Genomic DNA, 24,615 nt, shown 5'->3' on the forward strand with positions numbered 1-24,615 from the left:
TAAATCTCGGCAGATTGCTTATAACTAATGCAGGCCAAAGTTGAAGGTTGTTTGATAAAGCTTGCCCAAAGAGAGCCCAGGAGGATGGGTTTTGGGTGGGCAGAGGCAGATATTGGGTGGCAATAGCCGTTGAGATTGAGATAAGCATGAACATGGGCAGTTAATGGGTGTGTACATAACCAAAGAGCACAAACAAGCTGTGTGTCCCTCTTCACCTGTTATATCTGAGCCGTACTTTAATGCAATAGTTGGGTTTATAGGTGGCATTTGAGCACAACCTAATAGCCAAAAGTAAAACCAAGACCATCGCAAAATACAGCTGCAATTTGACAAAATAATGTTTCTTGTTCAGCAGTTATTAAGAAATTAACATAAATGAAAGAGTACGGTTAGATTGCAAGTTTGTCACCATTACTGGCCTTTAAAATGTTCCTACTCAGAATTTACTTTTCATGTTTGTAGGCTACTATTATGCAGTGAAACAATCCAAGTTATATCATTTTCCCACAATGCTAGTAGCAAACATCATATTTACACACATACAGTTTCTGGCTAAGATATTGCCCCTAGACATAGTTTAGAACTAATTTAGTAGACTGGGATATGCCCTTCTTTGTTGACCCGTGAGTAAAGGGGATTGAATCTAGTAAATGACAGTTTGACGAAAGTAAGCCTTTGACTGGATTATAACTATCATCTATCTCTTTCTCGCTCGCTCCTGCTCTCTCGTGCACGAAGGGTCACTGCCATATGCAGTTGTATGCACCAGAACACAACAAACTGATCTAATCAATCGCTAAATGAAACGTGGAGGTACTATTTTCCACATGCGTTTCAACTTCTCAAATAGCGAATCATGGTAAATCAGTGTAGTTTGCTAATTTAAGTAACACACGCCAGCTCTTTCCCTTTCTTTCATTGTTGTACAGAGAACAACAGATTCATTTGTATTCCATGTACTTTGTTGGATTTGGCATTTTACAGTTAATCATGCATTATTAATGTCAAATAAACCAACCGATTTACTATGTGTATTGGGAGGGTAAAGTGAATATCGTGCCTGTGCGCCACCCTGTATCAATTACATGGGTGTATGAAATACAACTGTATCTTTGCTGCAGTAGCCTAACTGGGACTGACATTCGCTTTTAGTAAGTCAGAAAGATGAAAAATACTGAAAACAGTTAGGTGGGGGTGCTGCACTAGGAAATAAGACAAATATGGTTTATATAACACTGTTTAGGAGTTTATTAGAGGTTTAATGAAGAATAGGTACTGTGGACCAGTCCCATTTTGAGCCAACATAGACCTGGTGGTGGCACATGCTTATGTTTCACCCTTTATCAGGCTTTGTCAAGAAATTGCATAATTAATAAACTCCTAAACAGTGTTTATACAAACCATATTTATTGTCCTATTTCCTAGCGCAGCACCCCACCTAACTGTGTTCACTATTTTTCTACTTTCTGACTGACTAAAAGCAAATGTCAGTCCAAGTTAGGCTACTGCAGCAAGGATACCGTTATATTTTATACACCCATCTACTTGATACAGGGTGGAGCACAGGCACTATATTCACTTTACCCTCCCAATACACATAGTAAATCGGGCTGATTTTCACCATTGATTTATCTTTTGATTTGGTACTTTGCAATTCCGTTTCTTGAACAGATAGCACAAGTGAATCGTTTGAAAGACAATGCAGAAAGTAGTGCACATTAAATTAAAACCAATGACAGATGATGGGTGGAGATATATACTCTGATTCATGGATTATTAGCGCTGAAAAAAAACAGGATTTGTGCGCCATTCTGCCCGCAAATCCCCATTTGTTAAACAGGGATTTGCAGGCAGAATGGCGCACAAATCCAGTTTTTTTCAGCGCAAATAATCCATGAATCATGGCCATAGTCTTTTGACTGACTAACAAACTGTAGAACTGGGATATGCTGGCTATAATCCCAGTGTCTAAAGTCTGTGATTCTGGGTAAATCAATTGACATCACTGTGCCTTGGGTTCCTTAGCTGAATGATCACCCTGAAGTGATTAATTAATGTCTACTACACATGTGTACCCTCATGAATGAGTTTAACAGACTGCAGTGTTGCAATGCATACAATAATAATATTGACCATTTATATAGTGCATTTTACAGGCTAAAGTTGCTATTATGTTACTTGCTCCCCCGTCGACTTAAAGGACCTCTGAAAACAAGGTAAAGTATGATGCAATTTACTCACAAAAGGTTTGAATCCGTCATGTGACCACGTCTAACTTACTGTTTTGAATCCTGCTACGGTGAAGTCTCACCACTTGGAAATTGTGCAGCTTACATTTTGCCACTTTAATTGTTCCTACTGGGATGTTTGCATCATTTTGAGCTCTGCTGCTTATGAATTTTGCCAATTGAACTTTGCTATGGTTGGGTTTTACCACTTTGAGTTTTGCTAATGTGAGCTTTGCCCCATTTTGATTTCTGCTGGCTTTGAATGTTGTCACTCCCAATGCTGCCACTGTGATGTTTCGTCACATTTTTGTTTTGCTACTGTGAGGTTTCACCACTCTGAATTTTGCTACTGCTAGGTTTTCCATTACACTACGTTTACTGCAATATCAAGATGGTACAGACAAGAGGACCTGCGCTGTTGGAATCTTTGTCTTAGCTGACAATTGTGCATGTAATTTGCTCGTTGACTGCACATTACCCATTGATGCATGTGTTCTGCATGTTAAGTATAGTAGAGCCCTCCACTGTAGGCAGGTGCCCTAGGAATTAAATAGATTATTTACAATACCCTTGCCCCCTCTCGTTCCACAACACACAGAATACAGCAGAGTCCCACAAAAAATTAGGTCCAGCTGTCACATATCCACTGACATAGTAGTCTTTCTTTTGCCATTGCCATATGCGCTCCATGATTTAAAATGCTTGAACCTAGCCCTCTATGCTTATCACAGAACGCCAAAAACTGTTTACTCGCATTGTAGTGCTCCTTCTATTTACATGCTTGCATTGACTACGTTCTTCCAAAGGGGTGTTCATCCACTGCAGCGCTTCAAGCCTATACCAACGGCAGTAGGCGCTATACAAATATCAAATAACATAACTTGTGGCCACATCAATTGTGAGCCATAGTGCTCTCCTCATATATTAAGTAAACACTACATCAATGTATGTTAGGTAGGTGTTGGATTCTAAAAGGGGGTTATGAGTACAAAAGAGCATTTTTTTTTTTTAGGAGGCGTGAAATTATGTGATTCTGATTGGGGTACATTCTGAAAACTCTGGGCAATACAATGAAAGATCAGGATAACCAATTAGGGCGTAACAATGGAAAGCCCCCATAATGATATATAGAAGTTCCATTTTAAAGTACGTAATAAAGTGCTCATGGGCAAGCACTCTCTTAAATCGGGTAGTTATAATGTGTTGGGCAAAACTCAGAACTAGACCCACCCAAGGGGTGTTAATGATGCAAGGTGGTGAGGAATGAAACTCTCACGTTTGCCTTCAGTGTGCAATCACAGGTTCAAACTCTGACAGGGCTGTCGCAACAATTCAGCTTTCCACGATCGATAAACTGGGTAACATTACATTTAATAGCAATACGAGATAAATCCGGTAAGAAGCGCTATAAAAACCGCAATAAAATTATTAATTATATAGGCGAGTCAACGGTGTAGGCGAAAAACGGAAGGTGTCTGACCTAAATGATGGGGATGGCAGGGTAAACGCAAGAATCATGCAGATTGGGAGGGATTGAACAGGGGTGAACTGGAAACAGTGGGGTAGCATCGATTACCAAGCGAGACAGGGACCATAGAGGGTATTAGGATGAAGGTTCGCGGAAGGGGGAGGGGCAAATTGATCAACCGAGAAGGGATTGTAGTGGGGCCAGGGCACCACTGGTTTGTCAAGTTGCCAGGTGACACTCCCCACATAAATTACCTCCCGGTTGGTCCATGGGCTCTGTGAAGTACACTAGCTCTCTCACTGACAGTCACTTGGTCAACCGCTTCCGGTGTAACGTCACGGCGGGCGGAGACCAAACACGGGGACAGCCCACCATGGGCTGAATGTGAAGAAGAGCCCGATACGGGTTTATATCAATTAATTGTCCATCTAAAATGTTTCAATAAACCACGTTTTTTTTATTTAAAGACGTTGAAAGGACGCTTCAGAAAATGTCTGTAAAGTTACATTTCATTTATCTGGCAAATCATATATTATTTTACTCGTTTTTCTTTGAGTTACATGGTAGAAGTTAGAAGGTATCTCCCCCAACTCCCTTTCTTTGTGTGAGGTTAATGATACTGAAAGTTTTAGTTGATAGGCGAAAATAATAAAAACGAGATATTCCAAAGTGGCTGATACCTTTCAATCTACGGAGGATTCCCATTTCCAATGTTAAGATTGTGTCTTTTCTATGCCCGTTCTTGTCTCCTTTTTATGTCTACCAAAAGGATTTACACTGTCTCTCGACGCCATATTTGTTGTTCTTCTTTCCTTTCAGTAAAGTGTTCTGTCATTGGCTGAGCCAGAACAGAGACGTGTTGCGATTGGATGGCTCACTGGGGAATTCCCAGGTTACTTAAAAACATCCCCGCTACGGGGAATCCAGTAAAAAACAACGGTGGAGCTGTTCAGTGGGATTATGGCGAATAAGCGGCTCGATGAAGATTGCTGCGACAGTGGTCTGGGGTCTCTGCTGGAGGGACAGTTGTGGAGCTTGTCCGGCTCTCAGGATACCTTGGGCTACCTGCAGGCCTCAGACTCTTGGGTCGGCGATGGGGAATCACTGGGTCCTAAAACGTCTGGTAACTGGGACATTACTGTGGACACACCGGGCTCCAAGGCTGCTGTGCCCCTGGGGAACGAAGAAGAGAGACACAAGGGCTCTGGAGAACTGGAGCACGAACGCTTCGATTCAGCTCTGGGCGAGTCTCTCCAGGAGGAGGATGTGACCGCTGGCGAACTGGGTGAGCTCGTTCACGGTGTACAGCGCATCCAACTGGAACAACAAACGACACCCGTGTCCTGGGCTGGGGGAGTCTGCGGCTACATCTCGGAAGAGGGCGATACGTAAGTCCAATTTCTCAACCCTTTGGGTTTACCAGGAGGTGACTTCAAAGACGATATTGGAGAGCAACTATTCTTTGGCGGGCATTGAACGGTTGATCTGAATGTGGTGTAACTTAGGGCTAACGGGAGCTGCTTCTATGTCAATGGTACACGTATTGCTCTCAAATCAAAAGAACTGATGGTTGTAAAGGTTAGACCTAATGTTAAACTAGTGGCGTAGCACTAAAGCAACTCTCCAAACCATTGTTCTTTAGCCTGCCAAGCTGTTATATAAAAGGGGAAAGGCCATGTACATATCAGGCTTGGTCCCATCCTAAAAGGGGCAGACTAGCCCCAACTGCTTCGTCACTTCCCTTCTGCACGAGAAAACAAGCCACCCCAGACATGTTTCGAACACCCAGAGTATCATCAGGAGGTGTTGTTTAGGTAATCGGGGGCGCTGGGGGTGGCATCTATGCATACCCATTCCACTCTGGGTGACTAAAGCAAAAGAGGTGACTGCCCCAAGGTTGAGAAATAATCTTAACCTCTGGAATAGCTCTGGGCAACCGTCCAGAGCAGGGGTGCCCAACCTTTTGTGGCCAATGAGCAAAATGTGCATATCAAATGAAATGGTGAGCAACATCCATTTTCCGACGTAACATATCGGCACTGAGTTGGTGGGAAAATGATTGCAACACAAATTGGAAATGTAAAAAACATAAGACTGCTAATAGAACATTTTGGTGTGCAGTACTTCTAGTCCAGTCTACGTGCAATTCTAGTAAAGGAAATTTGCAAGGCTTTTAACTTTATTTGACTTCAAGTGGTTGTATGTTGAGGAAATGGATTGGTCAGTGGGACATTTTTAGACCCATAGGACCAGTCAAGTTGTTCAGAAATATAGTAGGACTAAATAAACATTATGCAGGGCTTTAGGTTCTCAAGCTAAATATTACAAATTTAGTTCAGATGTTTGGACAGTAAAATATATCACAAATAGAGTACTGATTTTTCAGGTTTAATTTGGGATTCTGCCTGGGGATTTTCCGGGATCTTTAGTGGCAAATGGTGCATTCCGAAGCATACAAGACCAGCAATACTGTTCCTCAGTCATCGATTACTCTATTGTTGACTGTTTTTTTTCTTCAGGAATGTTATAAATGTTTGCATTTCTGATTGAACAGAGGGTGATCACTAACCTTGTGTTAATTTTCCAATAGTCTGGGGTAGGCATCACAAATAAAATGTCTGACAGTCAGAGGTGCTGGTTAGCGATGCCTAAGCTCGACAAGGAGGCATTGGAAAGAATGACTAATTCCTAAATTAAGATATTCGCTTAAAACTGTTAAACAGTTCAGTGGCCACAAAGGAAAATGTCAGTTTGAGTTTTTTGGTTGAGACTTTCGAGGACCGTGCTACTGGCATACAGAGTCCTCAAGTTCAAGAGGTCCAGGCCATAGAAAGGGATGTCCCATGGCTGTACACAGCTGGTCAGATTTAAAGTTTCAAAAGGGCATATAAAAATAGCTAAAAGACAAAAAAAAACAAGTATTGAGAAATACTGGGATATTTTTTTGTAGGACACCAAATTGTTTTATGTTTAATGGAATTGTCCAGACTGGCATTATTCCATCTCATTGGGCAAGTAGTCCTTGGACCACCAGCCCCTCATGTTTTTTGGCCAATTTCCTTACTGGATATTGCCACCAAGATTTTCCAAAGGCTTGTTGCTCATACTGGATGAGTGGGCTCATAGTAACAAAATCGTGAAGCCCCCCAAATGGGTTTGTCTAGGGCTTAGTACAGTGGACCAGTGCTTCATTGAGCACGGTCATGGAGAAATACGGTAAGGTTAAGAGAGGGAGGTTAATTGTGGCTTTTTTCAGATTTGGAGACAGCGTTTGTTTTGAATCATATTGTGGCATAAAATCTTATCCAACTGTGATACGCAGACATCCCAGCCTCTGTTCGATATACAAGATCAGGGAATTATACATTGTTTTCCCCCACCAATAAATGTGAAAAGCAGGGATGTCAGTTGGCCCCAATGTATTCCTTTCAGACTCTGGCTCTAGTATTTCTCTTAGGAAAATTAGTCCACCGTTTCTGAAGGGTACTTTTCATAGCCCGCGGGAGAAAGGGCGTGGGTGTTGGCGTCCCGCGGGGGGTGTCGTACTGGCCCAGGAGGGCTCCCATACTTGCGTGCTCGCAAGCCATGCCCCCTCATACATTTAACCCAGGACTGCAGGCCCGCCATGGTGAAGCCCGTGGGAGAAAGGGTGCGGTTGTTGGCGTCCCGCGGAGGGTGTCGTACTGGCCCTGGAGGGCTCCCATACATGCATGCTCGCATGCCACGCCCCCTCATACATTTAACCCAGGACTGCAGGCCCGCCAGGGTGAAGCCCGCGGGAGAAAGGGCGCGGGTGTTGGCGTCCCGCGGAGGATGTTAGCGGATCCATGGGGGCCCAGATAGACTGGCCTACAACAACCTGGATTGCACCGTAAGTCTCCAAGGTGAGCAAAAGCCAGCCACTACCTACCTGCCATTCCTGAGGAAGGGGGTGGGGCAACCATTCTCCAACCTCTCCTCGGAGCGCATGAGGCCCTTTGCAACAGCCAAGCCAACAAGATACTCATGTAGGGTGGCGAGGTGTGACCTCTTTAATCGGTAACTCAATCCGAAAGGCTTCTTTCCATCTTTCCATCTGGCCTGCAAATGGTTGGCCCTCCCCGAGGTAATGACTCTAGGGCCATGGAGGGAGGAGACGTTTCATCTCCCTTTTCCCCCTCTATCTCTCCAAATCCTCACTCCTATCTACACTAGAGGGACCCCTGGCTCCATCGGGAGATCGGAAGCCTATTTTGGGCAGAAGACGGAGGGGGGGCCTGTTGAGCAAAGCTCCGGTGGCTATTCAGGCAGAAGGCACCACATGCCTTGGCATGGATGGAGCACTTGTCCAACTGCCTCCGGCCTCGGCATGTGTCAGAGAGGAAGATCCCGGGGCACATACACCTGTTACCCTTGTTATCCTGTAAGACTGGACCGCTGGTCGGGGCAACAACATCACGGCTCTCTGGGTCTACCTGTGGCAATGCTCCCATTGCTCACTTTATCTCGGTTTTGGCAAGCCCCTTTTCGGACGAATCGAGGATCCCTGCAAATCTGTTAACCCCAGGAGGGGGTCTCGACTCCGTTGCCAAGGCTGTCCTTCTCGACACCCTGGCCAATGGTTGCGAGAAGATCTCTAAGGGCATCTCGAAACTGTCAGGAGGGCTTGTCCCGCTGGCACAACCTTTGGCCCCTCTACCAGCTTCAGCCCCTTCCTATCCCTTATTTTACCCAAACTCGTATCAGCCCAGCATACATCACTGGTTCTCTCTGAGGTTCGCTCCCCCCTTTCTCATATGCCTTTGCCTTCGGCCTCCAGGGGTGGGGGTGCAGTGGGTTTGGGTACGGGAGTGAAGTCCAGTCTTCCATCTAGTATTGGGAGTGAGCCTGTGCTTGATGCTCCCATGGAAGCCCCAGTATCCACAGCATCGGCCATCCCACCAAGCTGCCCCTGTCATCACCTCCGTTCTGAGATGGCCGAGGTAAAAAACCTTTTACTGCTGATTTTAAATCTGCTTAAAATGGAAGCCCTAAGAACGAACACGAGGTGTATCTTGCCTTCGTCGACTTTTCTACGGCCTTCGATATGATCGATCGTGAACTGTTGTGGGAAAAACTAGAGTTGTGGGGTTGCCCAGTTGGCCTACTAGCAGCAATTAAAGATCTCCACACAAACACCTCAATTGCCATTCAGTTGGATCCTTCAGGAACGTTGTCCACCCAAATCAAGACACTGAAAGGAGTCAGGGTTGCCCACTAGCAGCCGCGCTTTTCAGTCTATTCATCTCCGATATCGGTGAAGCGATTCAAACAGTGAGATCCTTTCCACCTAATCTCAAGGGATCGAAGATAAACTGGCTGCTGTACGCAGATGATTTAGTAATCCTGGATTTAACACCTATCGGGCTCCAACGCAAACTTGATGCTGTACAGAACTACGTTTACCAGAATAATTTGAAGATCAATACATCTAAAACAGAAATATTGGTGTTCGAGAACTTGAAAACAAGTCTCAATTCAAAAGGCTCAAAGTATGTATGGTCTCTAAATCAAGAGAAATTACAGATATCAAAAAGTGTAAACTACCTTGGCATGACACTTAATTCCAGTATCTGTGAGGATCCTTGGGTGGCCGATTCAAAAAGGAAATGTGGCCAGTTGGCCTGTCAAGGTCTGGTAATTTACAAAAAATACGGGCAATTTTCAATGATACCATTACGCAACTTTTATGAACAAAAAGTAGTACCAATTCTGGTATATGGTGCAGAAAATGCCTTTGGTTGTCCATCAACACATTGGAGTTCACTAGAACATATGTTCTGGTCAAAGACCCTAAATCTACCACCTGGAATCGCAACTGCCTGTATACGGTATGAATTAGCATTAATCTCTTTGCATGCGAGAATATGCTGGAATCAACTTGCACTATTTCGAAAAACGTGTGTAGAAGCGGGAATATTTCAATTCCAGATATTTCACAAGGCGGCATCAGGAAGTCCAGATATCCTTTCTCAATGGATAAAACGCTGTGAAGATCTTCTGGTGATCAAGAACATCAGCTTGCAAATGCTCCATAGTAATCCTGCGGCCGCAAAAGTGCGACTATGGCGTGCTGACTGGATAAATACATGTCGTGAGCGATTGATGGCTAATGCGATGACAGACTCTCCTACGGAAGCAAGAGGGTACAACATCTTGCAAAAATATTTGTCCCGCTTTCCAAACGCAAATGCAAGAAGATTATTTTTACTGTTCCGGTTGAATGCATTAAGAACTAAAGAGCAAACCAGTTATTGGGCGTGTAATGCGGGTCAAACCTCTACTTGTCGCTTTTGTAATAAGGAGCTAGAGTCCTTAAAACACTTAGTCCTCTTCTGCTCAGCTCTAAGAGACGCTAGATCAATACATCTGGGCCAATGGTCAGATGCAAATCATTCTGCGTGCGCAGAAGAGTGGTGGCGGAAAATGTGGAATGGACTGGACATGAAACTAATCTTGCCGTTGACTTCCTTTCTGGCTATTATCGTAGCGAAATTAAAAGAGAACGCAGGTCAATAAGGAGCCGGAGAAAAGGGTTGAGAACTCTTAAAAACCATCTTTAAGGGGAAATCTGGGTGATTATCTCTGTCCGAAGGTATGGCGAGAACGAAATCGATCCAGTCGGGGGCATTGATAAATGATGACAGAGTCGGTAAAACTCTTGTTTTGTGTAGATGTTTGTGCAATATTTTAAAGGTTTGTTTTAAACCAATAAAATTAAAAAAAAAAAAAAAAAAAAACCTTTTACTTGTTCTGATTAATGGGCTGCTGGAAGCCAGGGGGAGGGGAGTTGTGGGGAGGGATGGTATGAGCTCAGTAGAGGTTGGCCCAGGAGGGCCGAATTCTGTCTCTGGCAAAGGGCCATATCCCTCACATTCCTGTCCATCCCCTCCTTCCCCACCTTCTTTGAGGAGACAACCAGAGGTGGCTTTCCCCCAGTGCCACCTTCACGAAGGGAGTCCCTAGCCCTGGGGGCCAATCCTTTACCATCGTTGCTTACTCTCGGGAGGGCTCAGAGCAATATGTGCTCAGTGGGCAGGGAGGAAATTGCTCCAAACTCGGGTCAGGAGAGGATTTCGTTGGGGTGTCACTCCTTGGAGGGCAGTGGCCGCTCAACTGTATTTCTTCATGGAGTCCCAAAACTATCTATTGCCTCTAGAGAACCAAGGGACACACTACGGAACAAATGCCTTCATTGGTTGCGGGCGGTTGGGGAATGTGGAGCTGTTTCCGGGGGCTTCATGCTGAACTGTACCAGACTGTCCAACTTTTCAGCCATCACAGATGTTGTCACAGTGGTCTTTAGGGATGCCCATACGGCAAGGTTTGTTGCGGAAAATGCAGGACAACATAAAAAATGGAGTTTGCATAGGTTCAGGAATGTGCAGAATTTTCGTGGATCACCCTGGAATTTCTCAGGGGCTGCCAACGGGAAAGGAGTGGGTCCATATACGGGAGTCTGTGGGGGTGTGTTGTTGAAAGGATTGGGCTGAGGGTCTCTGAATTCGGGATCTGCGAGTAGGGAATGGCGCTCACTCTGGATGGTGTCTAACCGCTGATGTATGGCGGCGGCGGCCATATCAGCCCTTAGAACTGTGATGGCCTGGACCAGGGCAGCCACTGGGTCCCCGGCAGCCGTATCCATAGTCTGAGCGGGAAATGTTTTCTCAGTCTGTCAAGAATCAGGGTCTGCGTAGACTATTAATACCTCCGTCCCCAAGCACCAGTCAGGGAGACATAAAAAATAATTCGCTGACCGGTTATTGAGGCCACAGGTGACTGGAACAAGAGCACCGAGTTCCCAGGTAGCTGCAACGGAAACAGGCAATTTAAGTGTTCAGACAATGCATGGAAACATACCAGTATTGTTGAAATTGATGAACAATAAAAAAAATCGGGTCGTTTGCCTATAAATCAAAGGGACACTTGCTATAGACTGAGATCATCATGAGGTATGAGAAGACTGCCATAATCAAAAGTGCATAGAACAGAAAAAATTATTATAAATCAACAACCATATAGCAACCTTTTTATTATGAAAGATCATTACATCAACTCAAACCAGAAAGTGTAACACTGGTTGTTAGAGAGGCCAATTTCAAGTACAAGGAGCTGTCAAAAAGGAACCATTGTAAAACTCAATTTCCTCATATTGGCTGTGATCTTGGCTATGATCAAGGAAAGCTTCTTAAAGCATCAGTATCTGTAAAGATATTACAAGACTCCTTTAGTGTGAATACTCATAACTGATCGCTTCTCAAGATGAAATATGTAACCACAGGAGCCTAGGTTGAAAATGCAGTACCTCACTTGAACCATTGCCCAAGAGACTTGGGATATCCCAGACATATTTCCTGATAAGGATGAAATGGCAATGACCAAGTACTTTGAATATCATCTGCCGATGAGCGGTCTGGCCAGGTTCCTTTTCGGAAGGAATGCAGTGAGCTTTATCCACTTCAAAAGGAGTTGAAAATGTCATTTTTAATAAGCTTGGGATACATTTTTCAAGGTAGCTTCTACAATTCGAGCCTTCAATGTTTTCCGGTAGGTTGAACATTCCAATATTGTACTTGACAGTTCCTGTTTTCTAGCTCCTTGCGCAGTGGTTGAATCCTAGTTGCAGAGGATCTAATCGCGGCTAGGGCCTTAATGTTATCTTACATTTTCACTTCTGCGTCGCATACCCTCATGTAGGGGTGTCACGGTATTAGTTTTATGACAGTACGATAACCTTCTTGCCAAATGACGGCATATCATGGTTATCGTGTTATAGCAGGTGGAGTTAACTAATCTTAACAAATATTTTCTAAAAGGTCATAAATTGACAGATTTCTCATCACAAACAAAACCAGGCACCCAGGGCCAGAATTGGGCTTTTCAACATACTTTCCACTGAAATGCAGAGGGAGGAGGAGGAATGAATAGCTTTTCTTAAGTGGTCATTTAGGCTTTATGTTCCCCCACTGGCTACTGGTGAACATGAACGTGTTGCCATCTTGATAACCTGCATGCCACCCATCAATGGAGGCTGATGGTAGTACACACACACTCTCTCTCTTTACGTTACAGCCTTTAGTTTACTTGCGGGCCAAAAGGTGTTCAGTAATCACGGACATGTTACCCTTTGGTATGGCAGCAGGGAATACCCACAGAGATGAGTGAATTTCGCAGTGTGACTTATTATATGTAAATTCAATGATAGAACCAGGGAAATCCCCCATTGCCATATGTTTAGAGAACATTATCCATTATAAATATATAAACCCCAAAGCCGCCAACCCAAAGTAAACCCTTTTCCTTCTTGGCACTACATCTATTCTTCCTATTGCTAACATATTGATTTTGTGTCAGGCACGTGTGGTTTATGGAATGGCATTAAAAACTGCTCCAACTGAAACTACTTGGCAGACGGCACATCCAACAGTGCAAGACCAAGACTGCGCAGCACTTGCTTACTGCAGCCTTTCCAAATCAGATTGAAAAGCACACTTTACGGTATGAACGGTATAACGGTATAAACAATGTGACGGTTATTATTGTTCAATTAAGTGGTTCACGGTATCTTTAACGGTATACCGTTACATCCCTACACTCATGCTGATATTTGATAGTTTTGTCATCAAGGCAAAGTCCTCAATGAACTCGTCAGTGTTTGGTTCAGTAGCTCTAACTTTCTGAAGAAGAATTTTCCCAGATTGATGTATTTTCATTGGACTTTGTGGAGCCATAGCTAGTTTTATTGGTAGAAACTGTTTTTTCAGACATGACGAGATAGGGGGACACTAGCCCAGTCTTGAATTGAATGTAATATGTAAGTGTGTGGGATAACCAGGATAAGGCATGCTGCAGCTTAGAAAGTAGTTAAAACAAATAATGTATTTGGACTGCTGCGGTTGATCTGGAACGTTAGGTTACCCCAACCTAAGGTTTGACAAGAAAACAACAAAGATGTTCTATAAACATGCGCTGTCACGTGCACCTAATAGTGAGACTATCAAATTTATTTATTTTTTTTAATTTGTAAAGCACTCTACAGCCCAAGGGCATCGAGGCGCTGTTACATGATTATGTCTTAGTTACAGAATTTAGGCTTAGCTCGTGGTTACAGTGAGCGGAGGCCTAGTTTGGTACCGTACAGTCACGTGTGTGTGTGTATATATGCATGATTCATTATGTTTTATTCTATAGTAGATGACTGTTGTAGCTGACACCTGTTTCGACCAAATTGGTCCTTTTCAAGGCATAGTATCAAATCTGTGGTGTTAATTTTGTAAAAAACCTATAGATATTTGTCATTGTTTAATTGAAAACAATAATGCTCGGCACATTAACAAAACCAAGAACCATTGTACAGGCCCCCATTACATAAGTGATTCATCCAATACAATTATTGCACCAAACAAAATGATAGTTTGGGATAATGAAAGAGATGGGGGGGGGGGCAAAAGGGGACAATAATTTGGGTGGAGAGTAGAAGCTCTTTGGCAACAACTTCCTACTGATTTGTGACAATCCATTGTCTCCTGTGATTACCTTGACCCAGCCTTCGTACGCCCCCTCAAATAATAAGATTCCAAATAAAAACTTCTGCGTATTTCTTGGACGCTGACATGGGGAATCCGTAGAGGAATTGGGTAACTTTTTAAAGACGGACGTGCAATCGCAATTATTTTTCAGGATTCTAAGGTGGTTCGTACCACCTAATGCGTGCTTTCGTTTCACAACTTAGTTTGCATGGAATTCAAGAAATACGTTGAGTTTATATTTGGAATCGGATTATTTGAGGGGCCGTACAAAGGCTGGGTCACATGCTCAGCATCTCCAACAAGTTTGTAAGGCAATCGTATGAGACAATGCATTGTCACAAATCTGCAGAAAGTTGTTGCCAAAATATAAATTGGAGCTTGTATTGTCCACCCAATTTCTTGTCCCCTTTTGAGACGTGGGCAAAATGAAGCCAACTAAGGAACTTCTTATCACACCTTGCATTTCAGTGAGGTAAAAATAGCCAGCGTTCATATTATCTTTGAACTCGCTGGTTTCACTGGTTAAATGATTTTCACTTAACATGCACTATGGCACGCTTTAAGTACACACCTTTTGTGCATGCGTATCACCCCAGTGGATACTCACGTGGGCACCACTGGAGGTTTCGATTCCAAGGATCGATAATCATTTGAGCAAACTTTGTGGAAAAACGGTATAAGTGTTGTGAACAAATGGCGACTATACATCACTCTGTAATCATTGGTTCCAAGCATTGACATTTAGATATTGTGTTGGTTTAATTTACCTCACCCTCTTTCATATAGGTCGTCTCAAGGTGTTCTTTATTGTAAATTTACACTGATCATGTAGCAACATGATGGTATATCATGCCCCATTAAGGTCACAATGATCAACATTGAGAATTTACTCATGTAATACTAGTGTCTAGATGGATTCATGACATTTGGAAAAATTTCGGCCGGATTTTGATGCTGTCTATTCTTGCTACAAGATTGTCAGGATAACTTTTTTTGTGGATGTGTTGGTTGATATTACACAAGCTGCAATACTCTTCACAACTTTTGGGATCAGAGGAATATATGTTTGAATTTTGATAAAATGGTTGACAGATCTAACAGTATCATGCATTTTAATAATTGTCTTGATTTTTTTTTTCTTGTCTCCTTCTCCCGTACTTAACCCCCCCGTCTCTTTCATTGTTACATATTATTTATTCTTCAATATCCCAAACTTTATCATTTTGTTTGCTGAATAATTGTATTGGATGAATCACTTATGTAATGGTATGGCCTGTACATTGTTTTTGGTTTTGTTAATGGCCCGAACATTGTTTTCAATTCAACAATAACATGAATGTCTATATGTTTTTAACAAAATGTGCAACACAGTTTTGATACTGGGTCTTGAAAAGGACTAATTTGGTTGAGTGTCTGCTACAACAGTATCGACCATAGAATAAAACCTAATGAATCCTGTTAGTCTCACTATTATGTGCATGTGACAGCGCGTGTTCATGGGACACCTTTGTTGTTTTCTTGAATTGAATGTAGCATTCTGAGTCTTGCAGTCCTAAATTTCCACCGCCCCTCCTCCCCCCTGAATAAACCTTTGTCTACAAGTACCAGAATACAAAGTAAAAAAATGGGCTGGACTAGTGTCTTCACAATGGATAATGTTGGCATGTATGTAAGTGTACTATGGGTTTTATAAACATTTCTTAACCATGTGTTCCTTCCTCTTCTTCGTTTGTAAGCATTATGGTGACCTGGCACTGAAGTCCTGTTAAGACCTAGGATTGTCAAAGCCAACTGTTTTTTGGCCTATGTAAACGAACCACAAATCGGAAACTGATGAGGAATTTCAGTTTATGAATGCCAAAGCTGTCCTTTTCTTCCAAAAGCTTAATTCTTGCTTTGCCTGATTGAAGTGATATGAAGATTATGCACATTTTCAAGTAGGTTAGCCTATGATTAATTTGTTGCCCAATGGTTTTCTACAGCTGACCATCAGCAGTTAAGCCTTAGAGAATGTTAATAACAAGATGAGGTGTCGTATTTTGCTACTATCCACACTTTCATTCAGTAGCTGATTGGCTTCACAATCAGTCATCCTCTTCTTGTCACAAAATCGTATATACCTTTGCAGGGATTGAAATGAAGGTATGGTGAGCAGCAGCTAAACAGCAGCTCTTGGGTATCTGGCAACCTCCATAAGTATTCTTTACTTAATACACAATACACGACATGCCACAAGTCTAACTTCTCCATTTGTGTTCCAATATGCTTTAAATGGCCTATAGGTGTTCCTTACTGCTCCTTGGTACACATTCCCAAAGACTGTTAAATGTCACGTGTGTTTGTACAGCACTAGTGTGCGTGGGCAGCCAAAAGTGGCTCACTGAAGTTTTTAAATGTCAAGCTAACTACACCCATTTGGGCTACAAGCAGCAGCAGCTAAGTAGTTCTCAAGCCTTTTAATACCTGCACTGCCACTTATTCTGTACGCAAATCGGGGAATTTAATCTGTAAAATGCATATCTGATGAGCTCAAGGGTGCAGTGGCATGGTGAGATAATTTCAGGTCTGTTCCTGCTCAAGGCACCCATTCTGGGGCGAGTGGCATCATGTCCTCCTTTCTCTTCCCCAGCCCCACCGCCCCCCAGCTCCTGCCGGCCATCTGCATTTCTTGTTATTTATTTGCCTCCTTTCTTGCTGCTCCCACCCGCCTTTCTTTCAATATGTTTTTCTCACCCTTTTTCCGCCCCCCCCCTTCCAGCCAACCTCCACACCATCGTTATCATTTTTCCTGCTCGCTGCCCTCTGTGCCTCCATTCCTTCCAACTCCCTTCTCTGTCCGTCTTCCACCCACCCAGGCTGTGATTGGTGCCCAATCAACAAAAAAGGAGTGGACCCATAGATTGAGGGTGACAAAATATTCTTCAGCTAAATCTTCATACAGATGATTTTATTTTGATCAAATATAGTATCTTATCATAACAGTAAAAAACATTGACTTGCATGTATATTTTACACACTCATAATACCTTTCCCACGTCTCATACACATTCATACAATCAACTATAGCTCTCTCTTTCTACATCAAAATCCGGTTTTGATACACATATACCTCTCAACACTAAACCAACTAGCACAGAGTTCTAACACCTTATTCTTTAGTACAAGTGGGATTTTACTGTAATTACCACAGATAGTGTACAAAACAATTGGCCACGTGTTTTGGTCATATATCTCGGGCTTTACAGATCCAGCCCTTGAGATCAGACCTTCGTCAGGACAGAAGCTCAGTGTCTTAATATGCTAAGCTTCAACAATGACAGTGGTGAGAACCTTCATTCTAAAAAGAAGAAATTATCAAATCTATTACCTAAATGATGCTAACCTCATCATCCTCATTTACAAAAAACACAATCTATGTGCATAAGTAACGTTCAATGTTGTTACGGATGGACTACCCTCCATCATATAACTTGTGGAATAAGTGCAACCAAAAATGGGCATAGTCCCATATATACTCAATTGATTGGCAGATGTTCAATCTGAGAGCCTATGGCAATAAGAGATCAATGGGTTACACTATGCCCACTGCATCTCAATGAATGCATCTTAACCTTGATCACACTCTTGTATGCATTAGAATCCTACTCGAATGTCTTTCAACAACTTGTGTTGGGGGAAAATTGCCTTTCATCAGAATTTCTCTGTGCTGGTGTCTCAATTAAGGAGGACGTCACTCTCTTCTTCAAATCTTTATCCTATTTGGAGCTACAAGTATTCCACCATGAGTGAACAATATCTCCCACGGTGTCAGTCCAGTTAAAAAAGAACATTAATGCAGAACCCAGCTCTATTTATTTGACACACTGGCATGCTAGCACCCCACCTACCTTAAGGGGGATGATGTGCATTCAAAATTATGTTTAAATAGGTATCTACGGGCTGCAACTGTCCGTAGTGGTATTTGCCACGTTGTAGATTTGTTGTTAGCTTGGTGATACTGCAGATGAAGTCTGAAAAAGATAGTTTTAATTAAGAACTCTTTTCCCGAACTCTGTCTGATTTTGTTTATGTGCAAGCTGTTTAATCTATGTGAACAGCGCTCTCTGTTTCTTAGTGGCTAACACCACATATTATAATGTATTCGCTATAAATATGTGCCTTTGGGGCCCTCGTGTTATAATTACAACGGCCCCCGTGTGGTAAACAAACACGCATATTTTCACTGCGTGGCTTAGTTCCGTTGTAGACAATACAGAACTGGGAATCTATGCGTTTTAAAGCATTCACGCTATGATTGTAATACTGTCTGATTGTATGGGCACTCGCGTAATGGTCCTAAAAACAAATGCTTCATCGTCATATTTAGTGTCTGTAGCTGCCTTGGGGGGGGAAAAAACTTGCATGCATCGGTATGCGTCCTTTTTTGGATGGAGTCTGGGGGCGTCTACGTGTTCGCCCCAGCTTACTTCACCTGGAGTGGTTAGAACTTGAATGGTGATAGAAAGAGGACTTTGCTATGCGTATCTCTGGCGTCGTATCTAATTTTGCATTTTGCCTTGGAAGTATCGAAATGCTTCCCACTAGTTTTGCGAGTTATATGATGGAGGTAAGTCCAACTGTTTTGTAACAACATTGAACGCTACTTATGCACATAGATTGTTTTTTGTTTGTAAATGAGGATGACGAGGTTAGTATCATTTAGGTAATAGATTTGATAATTTCTTCTTTTTAGAATGAAGGTTCTCACCACTGCCAATGTTGAAGCTTGGCACATTAGACACTGAGCTTCTGTCCTGACGAAGGTCCGATCATCTAAAGGGCTGGATCTGTAAAGCCCAAGATATATGACCGAAACACGTGGCAACTTGTTTTTACACTATCTGTGGTAATTGCAGTATAGTCCCACTTCTACTAAAGAATAAGGTGTTATACCTCTCAACACCAAACCAACTAAGAGTTTTATGTGTATCAATACCGTATTTTGATGTGGAAAGAGGGAGAGCTATGGTTGATTGTATGAATGTGTATGAGCGGTGGGAAAGTGATTGAGAAATGTTTTTTACTGTTGTGATAAGATATACATTAAATTATCTGTATGAAGATTTAGCTGGAGAATATTTTGTCATCCTCAATGGGTCCACTTCTTTTTTGTTGATGGTATATACACCTGGCGGACCATAGTATTACCAGGTACCCTTTAGATTTCTTGTGATTTGGTGGCTTCCACCATAAAGCAGGCAACCCTCTTCACCCCAGGCGCCAGAGCAGCTGGCTAAGGGCAGCTCCCCTCTGGGCAGCTCCCATTCCCTGTCTGCCCATGGACGCCTTATGAGACCACCTACTGCTAAATCCAGGTAAGGTGGTATGGGCAGGGGGTACAGCCATTACTGCGCTCTGGTAAAACCCTGCCACTCTTACATTACTACTACCACTACCACCATCTCCTAACATTTTGTTATTTTGCAGTGTGCTCTGTGTTTTGACAGTGCTCTGTGTTTTGACATTGTATCGCATTTAGATTAAATGTGGAGGTTAGCCTATGTATTGCACTTTGAAGAATTGTACCGGTTGGCTTAATTTATTGCATCTGGCCGAACTATAAGGGTCGTCCTGTGTGTTGCATTTGGATGAATTGTGCAGGTTGGAATATGAATTCCATCGAGAAGGAATGTGATGCTCGTGTGTATTGTGCCTAGATAAACTGCAAAGGTAGTCCTCTACTACTCCTGATGAGCTTTGTAGGTTAGCCATTGCTTTACACTCGTAAATGTACGAGGTAGCATGTCCTGCACTTCGTAGATGGTGAACCTAGCTTAGGCGGAACACACACTAAATCTAGAAGAATTGCAAACGCGCCACACGTAAGAAACATGGAGATAGCCAATGTGTGATTTTGAAGGTATCCGATGTGTTGTATTGTCTACTGATAACTCTCTAACTTCCAATACTAAGCACATCTACCACCCATTACATAACTAACTTGACGCAAACCTCTGAGTTAAGACACACACACACACACTTTTTTACAAACTGAAGCTAGCAACAGCACATCAAAGCTCTCTTGTGCTTGTCCCTCTCTGTCGCACTAACTTTCCCAGACCCCTCCCTTTTCAGAGCGGCTGGAGACAGTGCAAAATGGCAGCTGTTCGCAGTCCAAGTCCCAATAACACAAGATTAATGCTACCCAAGGTATGAAAATTACCAGTAGGCGCGGCAAAGCAATGTTTTCATGTTTAACCATGACGTGTTCCCTGCTGTCAGTAAACGAAGTACACAGAGTGCCTGCAAACACTGGGTACAATATTGGGTTTCAGACCATCCTTATGCTGGAACGTGTTCACTAGAAATGAAGGTTTTCTCTTGTACAAGCGTCTGTTACATGGGTACATGCTATAGAATGAACACAGCGAGTCCTGCATTGAATGAACCAGCCGAGTTTGTTATAAGCATATGAAAGTTAAATTTACCTGTTAACTGCTGTCTGCACGTTTGTGACTTTCTCCTGGTCAATGTATCTATCGACTTTCACCGGAGCACTCCAGGTGTTCCTACTGGCGGTTTAGTAGGTCCTCAGTTGTCCCTGGTTCCCAAATCTTGAAACATTTTCCAATAGTAATGAGCTAGTTCATTTCCAAATCTAATCCTTTGCATCTTGACATTGCAGTACATGTTCAGTTGGTGAGATGGGATGGTTTAAACGCTGCTGGTATAGACCTGCATAGCAAATCGGTGTGTGTTTTGGGTTGTAAATTAAGATCCCGGGATGCTAGCACTGGTTGTTCAGTACTGAAGGCAGTTGAAGCAACGAGCCAGGTTATGAGCACTAATGCAGCAGAAATAAGAGCTGGATTACCCAGCGAGTTTATATGTTGTTTATTGTAAGGATGACGATTTAGACAATGAGCTGTTAAGCTCTTTATACAAGGGTGTTATGATGCAGTAAGGCTAAGAATAGTGATGGGTCGGCTGCTGGCAATTTGTTCCCATGCACGAAACAATTGGTTTCATAAACTGGCTTTAGCTCTAAAAGAAAACGTTGCCAACAGTGCACTTACGACATATTGCGTGTCCTTGTTTGCGTTATGGCAGATTATGAAATTAAGTACATTAAGACCCGTTGAATCTGACAATGCTTTGATATGCAACATAGTTATCCGGGTTGTGAGGGACACATCTAGTATTTTGTTTTATAAAAGCAATTGTCATTTTCTGGGTGACTAGAAGTAGAGACGGCACTAACTATGAAATATGATTTACCAACAGGCCCTAGACGCTTCAGAACATGATGTAGCATAGACAGACCCGTGAGAACTAAGGGGACCAAAGATGCTCATTGTTGTAAGGTGCAGGCGGATCCTAATGGTCAAAAACCAGAGCATACGCACCCCCCACTTTACAAATCTGCTTAACACTACAACAGGCGCTAATAGGTTAGAGTAAGGTCACATCCCTTATCTCCCCTCCATTTGGTGATTCGTTCAAAGGGAAACGTAAAACCGGAAATATGTAATCTACCTTCACACCATAGTAGTATCTGGGGTGGCAAGAATAGTCAGCCAGCATGCAGGAACCAGTCCAGACCCAGATGTGTACAAAAGGAAAGCTTTCTTTATTGTTTCAGATACAGAGAGGGAGGTAAGTCAGGAGACCAGGTTAAGCATTTTTCCTCTTTAGCTCTCTATCTCCCAGACCCCAAAATTCATTCCTGGAACTTGGATGGAACCAGGTTCCAGATACCCCATCGCATTCCAAGCACAACTACACACCTAATTACATTTCGAGCACCACTACGGTCATACACACACGGCTCACAGCCACGCAGTCCTTGGCACCACGAGATGGTGAGTATTATGCAGTAAAAACTCCCTGTAACATTTTAGGTCTCCTATAAATGCACTTCAGAGTAACAATTCTCAGAATAATTGGACGCATCCATGCTTCCATTGTCCGAGGTCGTCTTCCGGGTTGTGTGCCTTGTTGGATTCACTTGTTTTAGCTTATGTGGGAATACCCCCCCTCGCGCTCTATGCAGGAAGCATTCCTGCTTTTCATCGCGTTCTCAAAGTCACTGGGCCTAGTAAGATCGTCGCCATATATATATATATATATATATATATATATATATATATATATATATATATATATATATATATGTTTGCAAAGGTAGCGGGCGCCCCTCTCTCGATAGAACACCTCACTGATGATCCCCAACAAGGGTGAAACACGTGTATGGGGTTGCTGGTGGTACTCTCGTTCAGGTTGGAATTGCCATTGCATCTCGGTGCTGGACTGCCCCTGGGCAGGACAAAGACTGATATGCAAATGGATATTTCCCATCGGTGAAAGGCACAGTGAGAAAAAGCAGTGCCTGCAAACTCTCAAGTGGTTAATAACCACTGAACAGGTTATCACGCCTTGTTCTATCGAGAGAGGGGCGCCCGCTACCTTTGCAAACATAATATTTATATTTCTCAGAATAATTTCAACAAAGTTAAAATAAACAAGCGTCGCAGGATATTACTTCATTACATTGTGATAAATTCCAAAGATCCTAGGATCTTTACAATTTCGACCATTCCCGCTCCTTCGTGGCCCGCTATCAAATGTTCCCAAAATGAGTCCATGGCGCGCCACTCCATATGGTCCAGGAAGTTGTCCACCCGTATTTCTCGACGATCTCTTGTACCCTTGTATGATATTAAGATATACTGTAAAAATAGTATCCTACAATCCTCAAGTTACTCGCTCGGTGCAAAAGGCCCCGCTCCTGCAGACTGGATCTTGCCTGTTTTTTTAGCAGATTCAACCGTACTCCAGTCGTCGAAGTGTACGAAAAGAAGTGGAAATATGCTACATACTGGCCTCCCCCCGCTGCCCTACAAGCCCCGTCACCACGCCCCTTCCCATGCACAATCCTAACCCCCAAACACATGCGTCTGCTGTTTAAGGGAACGTTCAGTGTAGTGCACTAAAAGTGCACATTTCAACTTCTCCCTACACTTTATTTTAAAACAAAACCATTCCGGAACAGTTTCTTTTATTTAAAACCAGAAGTACAGGAACAGTAAAACTTAATAAAAAAAAAGTAGGGGAGCACCGCTCCCAACTGCCATACTCTCAGAAATTCCATTCTTAATTTCGGGTCAGGAATCCGCGAAAAGTAATTTGGGTAAACATTGTTTGGGTTTGTAGAATTGAAAGAGACCTGTGTATCTTCTAGCTTCTCATTTGTGATAGTATTAAAGGAATGGTGCGCTCTAAAACGTCGTGTCCTGAGCGTTCGGGCATGTGGGTTTAAGCATACTGTGATCTGTTGTAAAAACATTTGCCATGCACCTTACCTTAGTTTTCCTCACTTTTACACACGCAAAAGCAACTGGCGGGGCGCAGCCATCTTGTGCTTATCTTATCCGTGGATTGCTCGCCTTAAGTTCAAATGCCCCAGCGGCACTAAATCATATCACCCGCCCCTGAAGCTGACATCACTATTCCTAGTGATATTCAAGCCCTATTTTCATGATGTTGGTAGGCAGCGTAGCCAAACATGCCCAGTCATCACCTACGTCTTAACGTCCGTTTACAGCAGAAACCAGAATATCAACACACACATCCTCTCGGAGCACAGCACGTCCAAAATCCGAATCGAAAACACTATTTCTAAAGAAACATCAATACTCTGCAATTTATAATGTGCTTTTATTTCACAAAAAACGCTCCAGGAACATCCGCACATTTATTAACAACCAAATTTTGAATGTCCTTGGGTTAGAGCATCAAAACATTTATCATGAGCTTCACAATGTTCCTTTCGGGAGAAGATGCGCATTCGATGCACCTTGAATTTCAAGGCTTCGGCATCAGCTTCTTGCTAGACCGTAAGCGATGACAGGTTGCTCTTTTTCGCTGGTACCGCCAAAGGGCATATGGGTCCAGGGCGACCGTCCCTCATCAGCGTAATCCATCAGTTTAGGCGTATCTGCTACTGCTGGCTAAAGAAACCATCTGTCAGTATCTGGAAACTATGGCATTCATAGAAAGGTAGAATGTAGCTGTGTACAAAACCATAATAATTATATTTTGGTAGCCTTTATTCATTCAAATTTATTCTGCGCCGTGTGAAACCAAATAACGAACACATACCACAAACAATGGAAACGCACAGAAAACATTGGGGAACGTTTGAGTCTACGATGTGCTTGAGAGGTTAGCGCTGTGGAGTATGTATAGCTCCCAATGGGATGCCGAAGCTGACGGAGAAATTGAACAACAGATAGACGGCATTATAATGGAATATTTCTGGAAAAACATGGGTATGCTGACCCCAAGTTCCCTGAGGGAACCCAGACGTGTACTCCATGATCAGAGGCACAGC

The 24,615-nt window shown here is 42.9% G+C and overlaps 2 protein-coding genes across 3 annotated transcripts in view; one reads left to right on the plus strand and one right to left on the minus strand.

Annotated features, from left to right (window-relative positions):
- The window catches only part of SIRT2 (sirtuin 2), a 402,273-nt gene extending 381,442 nt beyond the window's left edge, over positions 1-20,831 (minus strand). Inside the window, exon 1 of one of the 2 annotated variants that reach the window (XM_069644215.1) lies at positions 20,711-20,831. Coding sequence is in view for 1 of the 2 variants with exons in the window: in XM_069644214.1 (XP_069500315.1) it covers positions 3,951-3,966 (16 nt within the window). In the remaining variant the exon portion in view is untranslated. Of the gene's footprint in view, positions 1-3,950; positions 4,081-20,710 lie in introns of those variants that run through there. The other variant, XM_069644214.1, reaches the window with a different exon arrangement.
- NFKBIB (NFKB inhibitor beta) overlaps positions 4,517-24,615 on the plus strand; it is a 106,884-nt gene continuing 86,785 nt past the window's right edge. Inside the window, exon 1 of the mRNA XM_069644217.1 lies at positions 4,517-5,084. Within this exon, the coding sequence (XP_069500318.1) occupies positions 4,657-5,084 (428 nt within the window). The 5' untranslated portion in view covers positions 4,517-4,656. The remainder of the gene's footprint in view (positions 5,085-24,615) is intronic.

Source organism: Ambystoma mexicanum, chromosome 2p (assembly GCF_040938575.1).
Source record: "Ambystoma mexicanum isolate Mex_15411 chromosome 2p, UKY_AmexF1_1, whole genome shotgun sequence".
NCBI classification, from domain to species: domain Eukaryota; kingdom Metazoa; phylum Chordata; class Amphibia; order Caudata; family Ambystomatidae; genus Ambystoma; species Ambystoma mexicanum.